The 13226-nt window shown below is 25.4% G+C and overlaps 3 protein-coding genes across 4 annotated transcripts in view; 1 reads left to right on the top strand and 2 right to left on the bottom strand.

Moving 5' to 3' along the window:
• Positions 1 to 452: 452 nt before the first annotated feature.
• LOC106784679 (survival of motor neuron-related-splicing factor 30) lies at positions 453 to 2767 on the bottom strand. Its single transcript, XM_014744481.1, has 5 exons — positions 2508 to 2767; positions 2158 to 2381; positions 1923 to 2072; positions 1047 to 1197; positions 453 to 972 (listed from the first exon to the last, which is right to left on the bottom strand). The coding sequence occupies exons 1-5, from the start codon at positions 2544 to 2546 to the stop codon at positions 829 to 831; spliced, it is 708 nt and encodes a 235-aa protein (XP_014599967.1). The 5' UTR covers positions 2547 to 2767; the 3' UTR covers positions 453 to 828.
• A 122-nt stretch (positions 2768 to 2889) lies between these two features.
• LOC106784678 (beclin 1-associated autophagy-related key regulator) lies at positions 2890 to 6625 on the top strand. Of its 2 annotated transcripts, none has more exons than XM_014744480.1 (9): positions 2890 to 3295; positions 3571 to 3676; positions 3805 to 3886; positions 3981 to 4218; positions 4283 to 4467; positions 4549 to 4702; positions 4848 to 5024; positions 5100 to 5229; positions 5297 to 6625. In XM_014744480.1, the coding sequence occupies exons 1-9, from the start codon at positions 3096 to 3098 to the stop codon at positions 5456 to 5458; spliced, it is 1434 nt and encodes a 477-aa protein (XP_014599966.1). In that variant the 5' UTR covers positions 2890 to 3095; the 3' UTR covers positions 5459 to 6625. The 2 variants fall into 2 exon arrangements, with proteins under 2 accessions (XP_014599966.1, XP_014599965.1); XM_014744479.1 differs by having other exon boundaries at positions 3559 to 3676.
• Positions 6626 to 8024: 1399 nt separating this feature from the next.
• Positions 8025 to 13226, bottom strand: part of LOC106784675 (protein phosphatase 1B) — an 11201-nt gene continuing 5999 nt past the window's right edge. Inside the window, exon 6 of the mRNA XM_014744474.1 lies at positions 8025 to 9279. Within this exon, the coding sequence (XP_014599960.1) occupies positions 9262 to 9279 (18 nt within the window). The 3' untranslated portion in view covers positions 8025 to 9261. The remainder of the gene's footprint in view (positions 9280 to 13226) is intronic.

Raw genomic sequence — 13226 nt, 5'->3', positions numbered from 1 at the left:
TAAATAAATATATAATATTAAAAAAGAAATGATTATAGATTATAATAATTTAACTTTTTGCACTCGAAAGTTTATTTTAACTCAAATTATACATTTATTATGTTATGAATAGGAAATTATTTGTATTTAAATTGAAATGACTCAGGAGCAGAGCCATTTCACATTTGTTTTCAAACTTGAAGGTTCTGCTCGGGAGTCCTCGAGTGCAAAGAGTTAAATATATAGGACTAATTGTTTCAAAGAGACAAAATGTTGATCTATTAAATAATTATTTAAAATATCAGGATAAATTGATTCGTAGCACTTATTTAAATAGACAGAACTCTCCAATAGTTCTGTTATTCTTTGCATCACTCTAACTTGATTGTTAATATTGACGAATAGACATTAAAATTAAAATGATTACTTGAAAATTATTTAAAAAATCACTACACACGATTGCAAGACAATTCAATAGCATGACGTCAAAATATACATTTATTTGAATCATTAATTCATTATAAACAAATTATACTTACAAAGGATATTAAATCTAGAAACACTTATTCGTGATAGTCATTCTTTTTCAATAGTATAAGATAAAAAATACAAAATAATGTAAGAATTTATTAGAGTAAAAGTTTTCATTCATTGAACTTTTACATACCTGTGCACACTCGGATATTATTATTGATTATTTCATTTTTTTCTGTGCCTATCGATCACTCTCACAAAACGATACAACATACAATCTCAGTGTTCATAGAAACTGAATTTCATCAAATTTAACAATGGTTCAAAATTCTATCTCACAAAATGTGTGATATTTTTCCTTATTTACATTAATATTCACGCTCCTCTCCTCCATTTTTCACCATTACTAAACTTAGTCATTTCTCGACCACTTACGCCACATGTACCGATACCTACTCTACCATTAACATTTTCTGGTGTTGCAAATATGCTTTTTTTTATTACACCCTTCTTCGAAGACTAAAAATAAATGAAATATTAATTAAATAATTGTATGTTTATAAAAAGTAATATTATTGTTTTTTATCGCTTACCTTATTTGTAAAAGCTAACCATTTATTTTTTTCCATCTCACGTTCCTCCTCAAGTTCCTTGAATCGTTGTAACTTTCTTTGTTTTTTTTTCTTAAGATATTCTCTTTGCTTATTTGGATCAGCTCCTGCAATAGCAGCCGCTTGCATTTTTCTGTAAAGTAATTAATTCATCATTTAATGCAATACAACCATAATATTATGGATATTAATATAAGTGTTCATATTTAATATCTTAATCAATTAACGAACAATAAAAAGTACATACAATAATCTGTAAAATGTTTATATTAAAAAAAAAGATTATTAAAAAGTACTTATAATACTACATATGTGATTCCATGTTTGCAACTGCTGTTCTTAATACATCTGTAACAATACTTAGATTTTATTATGGATTATATATAAAACAAAGAATAAATTTGTTGTAGAAAGTCTATGGTATCTGTTTACCTTTTCCTGGAATCCACAGACGTACATAGATAACAGGAAACCAAGGGATCAAATGAATGATAATGGGGTTTCAGGTGGAAGCACATCATACGGTAGAATTATTATTGTGGACCAATGGGATTTGAATACGAAGAAAAGAATAATGGATTAGTAATAGTTAAATCATTTAACAAATTATCCCTTCATGTTCCACTAATATTAAATGATGCTTATTAATATAAGTGTAGAAATATGAATTGATACATTGATAGTAATTTAATAAATTTAATCCCTTGCACTATGATTTAACGCATTGAGCTGTATATTATATTTTATGCTTCTTATGATGTTTGGATTTTTGTTTCTCATGTTTGGATTATAAAGCATATTACAAGTCTCATGTGTTGTTATAGTGCAAAGGATTAATAAAATTTGTATATAATTTACTTTGATTTTTGATCTGCCCAATCGGAGGCTGGCCTTTTGGCTATCGATTTGAGTTGACTAAGCATGGTAACATCAGTATTTTTGTATTCATTAAATGTGACGTTTACAACTCCATCCTCGCTTATAACATCTATGGTTGCCTCGTAATACCTACAAGTAAAATACTGAAGTTTCTTATCTAATAATTTGTGAATAATATGTATTATAATTAATAAGTAGTCCGTTAAGAACTTACTTGCCATCTTCGCTCCATGGAGCCATGCACTGATCACCAACCTTCCATTTATTAGCCAACACTGCAAGTAAAATAGGATCTTTAGCATCCATGCCATTGGCTTGCCTTTTTTCCTGTTGTTGTGATTTAATTAAATCATGCGTTAGCTCTATTACTTCTTCGAGATCGATTTTTAATTTTAAAAGTTCCTCATTAGTTGGATCTGTCGTAAGAGCAGCCTCAACCTAAAATATACAAACAAATAATATGCAATATCTGTTAAAATGTTAAAATAATGAAAAATATATCAAAGATTAAATGTTGATAACATAATGTTAGTAAGGTTAAGAAAATATCCGTAATATTATTACCTGTTGAAGTTGTAATTTGTAATTCTGTAAATCATCCATGGTGAGAATGAAATAATAAATTATCTAAGATATAAAATAATAATTATTGTTGTCTCCCTCCGCGAGCTTCTCTATTATGAACTCTTAAAACATTAATTACGATAAAACACAATGGTTCTCCAGTAATTAACCTAAATCACGTAAGATGGCGTATTCGTCGTTCAAAATGACGCTCGCCTATGTATTATGTACTACACGAAGCTATTACATACAGGCTGTATAGGCTCCATGTGTACTACAAAATACATACCAATGAACTACGTAAGTCAAACTTAATATTGGCTAATACGTAAATCAAACTGAATGTTGATTTTTGTAAGTATTCGATACTTAAATAGTTAATTACGTATAAATTAACCGTCGAATTAAGTGCCTCGTCATAATAGATTAGATAAAAGTATTAACAAAAAAAAATAACAATAATAATATTATTTGATAGGTCAAGTATCGTCAATGTGGTGTGTTTAAACATTAAAAGTAAATATTGAATCAGCTGATGAGTGACAACAGACAGACGGAGTCCGCGTTGATGGTTGATGGTTTTTGGTTATGGCGACAAGCAGTTCGGACGGTTCTTGTAACGCTCCTGCTGATTTTCATCTATCATCGGACTTAGAAGAAATTCCTAGTCGTATACCACTTAATTCATTAAAATGTCCACTCTGTCATAATACTCGACGAATTTTTTATTGTCGTTTTTGCGTTCAGAATGGAGATTTCGTCCATTCAACTTCTGTTTACACGGAACGGTATATATACACATTACTATCTTTTATCAAATATCTTATTTCTAATTATATTTTCTTCTTCCCATTCTTTTTTTTTCATAACAAATAAATTATATTTGTTTTTAAGCTTCAATTCTAGTATTACAATTATTGAAATAAGATACCAAAATTATTTTTTTTAATTTGTTTAACTATAAGATATATTAGTTGAATGCACTAATCTAGACTTTGTATACCAAATTAAAACAATATTTAAGGACCCGAATAATAGTATGGTTTAATAGTATATTATTTAGGTTTGCTGATAAGCAATTACGATTATATCGGTTAAAAACAGCCAGAGCTCAACTAGAAGAAAAATGTAAGAAGGCTCTTGAAAAACACAAGCAGAAAGATAAATTGGTATTTATTAAATATATGTTTTCATTTCATAAAATATAATAGATAAAATATTTCATGATTTCAATTATGCGTTTTCATTTCATTATTGCATATTACTATTCATTACATTTTTCTTTTTTCTTTTGCAGATATGTGATATCAATGTTTGTAAAGAAAGAATCAGACTTCTTCAACTTTTAGTTAGTGAAACCAGACAAAGCATTAGCAGAGGTACGTTCATTAAATAATCATATGTATTATGATTACATGTATAAATTTAATTTGAAATATTAATGCATTGTATATTAATTTTAATAATTGTTAGGTAATCAACGTTTAACTGTTTTGAAAGATGTGAATTCTCAGTTGGCATTAAGAATTCCCAGACATGAAGAAAGAATCGAAAGGTTACATAAATTGGCAACTACAATGTGTTTGAAACAAGAAAAACATAAAGAAGCGGTTGATCGACAGAGACAACAATTAAAGAAAGTTATTAGAATTGCAGCTAAACAATTGATTCAATACATATTTCCGCTCTCACAGGTGCAATCTAGTAAAAGGTAAACTTTATGTTAGAATTAGAGAATTTTTAACGATTATTATATGTATGTAAAATATTTCCAGTTTATGTAGTAGCGAAGAAGATGTAAATGCAGATGTGGTTACTTGTGCATTAGCAGATGCATCAGGAACATCGTATGTTAGAGGTAGATGGATTAATGATGCAGAAAATGCTTCAGAAGTACAACATCGTATAATAGCACCAACATTACCGGGTTCAGGCGATTACAGTGCTTATTCTTTATGGGGTAATTATTTTGGATATTAATTTATCCGTTAAATATTTATTAGAAGTTGTTGGCTATTTTTTTTTTTAATTTCTCTTTTAGTTGCTGCAAATAAAGATAGCGTGCCTGGTACTAATAAAGAACCATTGCACAATCCAGCATACAATATCAGTGCCGCTTTAACTTTTGCCACACAACTTGTTAATATCATAGCATACTATGTAAATGTTAAATTACCTTACAAACTTAGTTATGGGTAAGTGGTGAGCTATATATACTCGTATAATTTATTGGGGCTTATTTAATTGACTTACGATGATGCACATATATATATATATATATATATATATAATATATGTATGTATTTATATAGTTAAATATTATAACTAATACATTTTTAGAGAATTTTGTGGCAATGAAATGTCGGATCAGAAGTTTGCTAGAAAGGTAGCAAGACTTAACAGTAATGTTCTACATTTATGCTTTACACAAAATACAGATATTGCAGTTCTTCATCCAATGCACACTTTACAAAATCTAATGCACTTACTTAATACTGAAATCAGTGATCTTGGAAGGTACAATATATCTTTTCATATTAAAAACAAAAATATATAATTATTATTAATAACAATAAATATCTTCTTAAATAGGATCGGTCCAATGGAAGTTGATTCCAATGTAATAGCACAATTGTACAGTCAGTTAGTTCCTGACTTGGAGAACAGTGACGACTCTGCTTCTGATGAAGAAGAAGATGCTTTTAATTGGGAATGGGAAGCAGTAAGTCATGGTTATATTCGTAAACTTCATTTGACAAGCGAATAAATTTTCCATATTTTTCTTAAAGGTTCCAAATGTCGCATGTCCTGAAATGACAGTTCCCATTCCTGGATCCTTGGCTAATCAACAATCTTCTATGCAAGTGAATCAGAGCGTCGCTGGAGGCTTGGTTACGAGTGCTGCGGCCAGTATTGCTTCTATTTGGCGTGGTTGGACAACCAATAAATAGACTGCTTATTTTTTTTACCGATACAATTCTTTTTATACAGATTTTAATTAAATTTTTCAATATGTACGTACATATTGAAATATAACTATATATATAAACCTATATCTTTTAGGAATGCTTTAAAAAGTGTATGTCTTACGAAAATATCATTTATATTTTACATTAAATTTCTTTTTTTTCTGTTAAATACAATTTTTCATAATAGAAATAATCTTGTACAAATAATTTGTACATACAAATGGTCAGAAATCTTATACGATATTATTAAGGAATTTTATTTAACAATACTCTCTCTAATTATTTTACTATGTTAGAAACTACGCTATGATTGAAGTCTGAAGGGTTGTAAACATTTCTATTTCTATTTAAGAAATTCTAGATAAAGTTGACTACTGTTAAACGCCATCCGAAGTACGGCAAATAATGCGTACCGGATGGTGCAGTTGTCAGATGGAAATGGGACACGAAAAAAAAACAAAATATATATTTGACTTATTTTTTCGAATGCACAATGTACAGCAACATGTGTTGCTTTAATGGAATCCTCCATTCTCTGTTACAATACATTATAATCGTTTTTCTTATAATTTAATATCGCAACATACGTGAGTTTGCAACGACTGCCTTATTAGTGATTACTATTATTTTCTTAGTACTTTGTGGTGATTTTGTATTTCTTTAATATAAATTATTTAAGATTAATCATACTTCCGTTAATTAAATATTATATTAATTTATTTATAAAATAATAGATGAAGTCATATGATTAGTGTGTTATTATTGATTATGAATAATTTTAAGAGAAATATAAAATAATTCGTGTTCTCTTGAAATTAATGATTATTTTATAAACTTTATAAATTACTTAACATATTTATATCTTTTTCTTTTTTTATGGCACATTTATAGGCTAAATCCAATGTGCTCGTAAGAAAAAGTTGATAGCATTAACTAAATTAAACTAACTTATTCTTATACATTGTATTATTATTACAACCTTTATAGCATTCAATATAATGTATTGTATAAGTCGTTATTATGCATTATAAGAGTATACTAATTACTTGTTCGAAAATAGACAAAATCAAAAACATACAAATTTATCAAAAAATTGTCTGTGTGACTGCGAAGAATGTTATTGTAAATAAATCTTATTCACATAATTTATATTAATCTATTATTGATAAATTTGCTTTACGAAGATGTGCGCTTGTGTATGTGCAATTATTTAATTATTTAATGATATATTATTATCTAAATAAACTTAATATTCCATTTATAGTTTAAAACAGAATATATACGATATTATAAGAAATATAATAAAAATTAATAATTTTGCATCTAAATGCAATACGGTGATAAGAAATAATGTTATTTATATCTGAAAATTTAAACAAATTACTGAATGTAAAATTATTTTTGTTTATATTATGGTTTTAAAGTATCTAGAATTTCTTATTCAAATTGCGCGCGTAAAAAATACTAAAAATATTATGTTAGATATGGTTATAGCCGACACAACCTTATCTGACATTTTGCAAAGTTTCAAGTACATCTGTTGATTTTTAATATAAAAAATATTTTGAGAAAGAATGTGTTTGATTTTTTTTTTTTAATTAAATTTTTTGCGTTAATTCATTGAAAATATTAGAAAAAGCTTCTGGAGATTTTTCTATCTTGAAACTGCAAAGTTATGAGTGATACAAAATAAACAAAAATGATCGTGAACAGAACTAGGAGTTGTTTATCATCATAAACTTTGATAAAATATTTATTTTATTATTTATTAATTGCTGTTTCAAATCAGTATAGAATAAATTGTTAAATCAAATTGATATTATAAAATAATATATAGTTAAATTTATTGATAGATAATTTAATAGGTAGATTGGAAAAAGATATTAACATAATCTATTCTATTTAAGCAACTTAATTTTTATAATTTTGAAGCAAATGCGACAATTCTAAGAAACCTTTGAATACAAAACTGATGTATTATTGTAATAAATACAAATTAAATATTATAAAAATATATATATAATAATTTCGCAAGGTTTTTAGAATAACATTGTATTAAATTAAAATGTATTGTATGGATATTGCTAAGTGAAGATTTAACTATATTTGTACAAATATAGCACAAAATTGTATATATATACATTAATAAAAATATTTTTTTTATTTAACCTTTTTGATATTACTAGTGATTATAGTTATCCATTGATACTTAGCATCAGTTTGGAATTTAAAAAATTAAAATTTTTTAAATGCACTACATTATAATATCTGATCTCTTATCTATTTTATGATAAAATGTTAGTGTTATAACTGGCCCATACAGTAGAACTTTATTTGCTACGCTAGTAGCCATACAGTGAAAGCATACTTGTGAACGACAATAGTTTTATCGGTACAGTTAGAAAGACTAATAGGAAGAAGAATTATTGGAAGAAGTTATCAAATTTGAATGCTGAACTATTTATTTCTTCTTACTCAGAAATATTACTTCAGATGTATTAATAAAACAGTATATGTGATAATGATATAAAACATTAGCCAACTATAATTTCATTTTTATTACATAACATATTCATTTACATAATGTAATATTGTTGACATATGTATATTGCCTTATATGACACTTGTATAACATAAACTTTCTTTTTTCATTTTTATATTTTTTTTTTAATCAAGTATATCATGTATTGGACTGTGATTTTTATATTATAAAATAATATTTTATAAAATATCGCAATTGACTTTAGTCTGGATTCTTAAAGGACAAGTTTAACTGATTTATTAATTAGATCAACTTTAAAATTGGTCCCAAATCTCATAGCCAAGAAGATAAAATTATTGCAGAATGTATAATCGAATAAAAGTAAAAAAATATTAATAAAATTGAATTTGAATCTGTTCAATAAATACAAATGTTTTTATCAATACATATCATGATTTTTTCATTTTATCATTTTATCATGATATGATTGTAAAAAAATGCATTATCCAAAAAGAAAAACAAGAACATATTAAAAGATTATTAAAAGTTTATAATTTTTCATCATAAAAAAATAATTGCATGTAATATAATTAGTTATAACTAAATAAACGCATTTGAAGGAATAAGGTATAGTACATAACATATGAAAAAAAAAATAAAAGTATTATATATTAAAATGAAGTCTCATTGGACGTTAATAAGTCAACATTAAATTCAAAATCTAATTACTTATCGTTGGAACATTTAATAAAAAACAAAAAATAACTTCGAACGTGATTGAACATGATCTATCTTGTTTAAAAAATATAACTTATCTTCAAAGTATCTATCATATACGAAATACGTGTATGAACAGAGTTTGTATTTTATCTTCATTATATTGAAAAAAAACATCGCTCTTATCAAATAGATTATATATAAGTTTGAAATATAATAAGTATTAAAAGATATCAACGTATTACGTAATACAAACTAAGTTCTAAAATAATCTAAAAATTGATAAAGAAAATAAAATAAAAAAGCAATATTAGAATTCTTGGCTAAAGATAAGGTATTTTTGTACGGTTGATCTTAGAGTTATAAATTTGATATTAGCTATGGTAGTTATGATGTGTGATGACTTTGACGATAAATCATTATCATGAAATTATGTGTCTGTATCATTTATTGCCACCTTGCACAGTCTCTGCTCATGTAGCACTCCACTATGTTTCTTGTTGATGGACATTTCACTTTCACCACTATTGGACTGGGCCAGTCTATTGCATACCACATGTATCAAACTGTATACATACTCAGTACACTAACTGGACTGTGAATTCTGTAAGCACATCATTATATAGTATTTTAATTGTTGAATATACAACATACTTCGTATAAGCAATTTATGAAAAATAGAGTTAACGCATTTGTTAAATTTGTTTGTATATATATATATATATATATATATATATATATACACAATATATTTATACCTAAATAATCTCTATTAATAATATAATAAGTTTTTCTAATATCTTAACTTTGTAAAAATGAAAAATATTTACAAAACTTACTGTACCTCTTAAATCAATTTTTAAAGACATATACAAGTGTTTTTAATTCCAATTCCAATTTTTATAATTTTTTCTTTTTTTAACATCATACAGAGTGATTAATATAGCAATAAAGCTTAATAACATTCAATCATGCTAGTTAGTTTAGAAGAAAAAGCTTTTCAATGATGCTATGTTAATAAAAAATGATGTGCTTAAGTATTGTAAATATATATAGCTTCTCTATTTATATATAAAATAGAATATATATATATATATATCAATATTTCCTACGACTTATCTATCCACGATTATATAATGCACAAAGCAACTATATTTTTTCGAACATAAATTAATATATTTATAGCTAATTAATTAGAACCAGAACATTATAAAGAATAAAATATTAAATATTTGGGAAAAATAATCGTAATGAAAACTAATCGGATTATATAAATTTAATTGCTAAATATTAATGACCACATTGTTTCAAAAAAATAAATCCAAAAGTACTATTATTATAAAATGTTATGAATATTGATTGGAAACAATGATTAATAAATTACTAGTCTTTTATTGTTTACGAATATGTATACAGGGTGTCCGAGGTTTTTCCATCGAAACAATGTCAGCATATTCTATTCATATTTCTTATTTTTGTGCATAAAATACGCTGAAATACTGTTTGGCCAGAAAAACCTCAGACACCCGTGTATATTCAACCCGATCTTTATTAATATAGTCCTATCCTGAATAATATATGCTTTAGTTAGGCTATGAAAGAAAATAATATATTTTAATGAAATATAGAATTTTTATATGACAGTATTATAAAATGATCATAATCAATGTTAAATAATTACATTAATTGTACGCTAATTTGAAATGATTTGATTTCATTTCATTGATTTTATATGATATTAAAAACGTAACATTACAGAATAGGACTATAAAATAAAGAAAGCTTGACTCTGCAGAAAAAAAGAATTATAATTCACATTCAAGTTAAGATCAAAGATCTTGTTTATTTGAAACTACTTTTAAATGTTTGTACTATAGTAAATCATTTTTCTATTTATATATACAGTAATCTTTCCATTTATATGGACTCATTTTAACGTGCTTAAGCTACCAGAACTCAAATGTCACAAAGATGTGTTACATGAACATTGGGGATTCCCTAGTGTAATTTATTTCGTAATTGCATAAACTTATCTGCAATTGCATATGAATCTAAAGTTTAGAAATCAAATTTACAATAATCTAGTCATTAAAATAAGGTGAGAAAATGAATCATGCTGCTTGGTTGTATAATCTGAATGAATTCACAATTCACATAATTAAAAAAAATGCTGACGCTTTTTATTATTCCATTTACTCGTTGTTTTCATGGAACCAATTACTAGCATAAATGGAGAGATTACTATATACTTATATATATATTTATATATGTATATACATACACCCACAGAATCAACAATTTCATAATATTTTACATATAAATAGGATAGTTCAAATAATAAGACATTAATAAAAATTAAAATTTATATATATTTAAAGGATATTTTTTTTTGTAGATGCAAATAAAAAATAAAATGGTTTTTATATTTGTTTGTTCGTAATTCGTATTATTAACTTCACACAACTTATCTCATGAATTTTTTTGTTTTCCCAAAAAAATACTTTAAAATAATTTGTTTTTATTTATTTTTTTATTTTTAAAGAGAACTATATTGTGATCATGAAATATTATATATAAAAGCCAAAAAATTGGCAAAATTACATTTATCCAATTATTCACAGTTTATATGATTAATTCTATATAGAATATCATTGGTTAAAAAAAAATTAATGGCTTGAAAATATTATAATTATAAAGAAGATAAATGTTAAATCGTCAAAAATAAATGGCTAAAAATGTTTTATAACTGAGAGAGAGAGAGAGAGAGAGAGAGAGAGAGAGAGAGAGAGAGAGAAATATTATTCACTCCGACAGAATATAGTAATGCAAGTGCAAAAAATATTGCGTATATCACAAATAGATGATATATTAAATGTTTTCCCACAGTTATATTATCTGAAATAAGATAAATTCAAAGTATCAATTGTCTTCAAACTTAAGAATTTAGAATATTCACTTGTTTAGTAAAAATAGACCATCGTCCTACGATACTTGAAGTGTATATATATTGTACTTTAATAATATTATTTCAAAATAATCTATTCAATTCTTTAAATTTCAGAACAGCTTCTTATAATCGAAAATGGTACGTACTTTGGTACATCTATGCTACAGTTTTAAATTAATGGATAGCCTTGAAAATTAGTTTCCGTTTTGTTAAAAAATATTAAAAGTTTATATTAAAACGCAGTGGTTATGTATGATATTTTTATCGTTCGTATTAATCGAATACTTATTTGTAGTTTTCCAATTATACAAGTTTCATTTATAGCTTCTGTATGAATGAACATTATTGTGAATATATATATATATATTTTTTTTTTTTTAATGTTAAGTAATATTATTACAAACTCACATTACTTTTAATTTAATAACACATTTATATGCATTTATTTTCTAATGCATAAAGCATACAATGTAATGTATAATTGAAATTGAAATTAATTTAATCTATTGAGTGAATTTATTTATTTAGAGAAACTAAAATCAAGGCCATCGTGATCGCCACGACTCTACCACTTAAATTTTACAATTACCAGAATAAAATATGAATACACACTTTCATAGACATAACTTTATGTGCATATATACAGAGACAGTACTCCTAAATCTAGTGATCAGTTTTGCTACCCTTTTTGTTCTTTTTAATTCAAATATTCCAATAATATGAAATATATAATTAATAACAATATACATGCATATGGAACAGATTTTGATTAAAGAGTAGCAAACATCGATCGAGAAGTAAATATTTTGAGTGTGAATCCCTCTAGGGCTACAAAAATATATAAATATATATAGTTAATATTATGCATTTTTATATCAACGTAGAGCGAGAGGGTGTTACAGAAATACTCTACTAAGTTTATTAGGAAGGTAATAAAACTTTGGATTATAATAATACCAATGATTATACAATTTGATGATGATTATTATTATTAAAAAATAATATTATTTATTTTAAATGTTTCGAAAACAATGTATTTTAAGTGTCACACACAAATAAAACTATAAGAAAAGAATAGAAAACAAAAATACAAATAAAATTATTTTTAACGTAAAAATATTTTCTAACGAATATTTTTCACAATGATGCGTGTATAGAGATTCTTTAAATTTAATTTTTATCTTGCAATGATTTTTGTATGATTACGCGTTTTATTGATTGATTACTTCTTCGCGTTGTGTGATTTAAAGAATAAAATAAAAAGAAACAACGAAAAATATAATGTACACACGTGCATTTCTTAGTATAATATCTCTAGACCCTCTGCATATATAATATAACTGTAATATAAACATTTTCTTTTTCATTTCCTGGATAAAGAGAAATTTATAAAATCTAACAATAGATAGTGATAATTATTAAAATCAGCGATATTCCAATTATAATTAGAATCAGCTGTAGGACTTGTAATATGCATTCTTAGAACTTCATCTAAGAATGCGCAATGTAATAAGTTATTATTTCAATTTTTTTTTATTCATTTTATATCATACTCGTTTCTAAAGTTCCGTGTGTATTCCTTAAATAATTCAAGTTTATATATA

This window comes from Polistes canadensis, unplaced genomic scaffold, assembly GCF_001313835.1.
Source record: "Polistes canadensis isolate GaletaPanama2010 unplaced genomic scaffold, ASM131383v1 scaffold_38, whole genome shotgun sequence".
NCBI lineage: Eukaryota > Metazoa > Arthropoda > Insecta > Hymenoptera > Vespidae > Polistes > Polistes canadensis.
This window is presented reverse-complemented; position numbering and strand designations above follow the sequence as displayed.

Bases quoted from the DNA above. Each gene is read 5' to 3' on its own strand.
- LOC106784679 (XM_014744481.1), bottom strand. From the start codon at position 2,546: ATGGATGATTTACAGAATTACAAATTACAACTTCAACAG. The intron at 2,073-2,157 runs GTAAGTTCTTAA...TTTTACTTGTAG, and splicing joins CCATGGAGCGAAGATGGCAA to GTATTACGAGGCAACCATAG. The intron at 1,198-1,922 runs GTAAATTATATA...ATTACTTTACAG, and splicing joins TGGGCAGATCAAAAATCAAA to AAAAATGCAAGCGGCTGCTA.
- LOC106784678 (XM_014744479.1), top strand. From the start codon at position 3,096: ATGGCGACAAGCAGTTCGGACGGTTCTTGTAACGCTCCTGCTGATTTT. The intron at 4,468-4,548 runs GTAATTATTTTG...TTTCTCTTTTAG, and splicing joins CAGTGCTTATTCTTTATGGG to TTGCTGCAAATAAAGATAGC. The intron at 4,703-4,847 runs GTAAGTGGTGAG...ATACATTTTTAG, and splicing joins CCTTACAAACTTAGTTATGG to AGAATTTTGTGGCAATGAAA.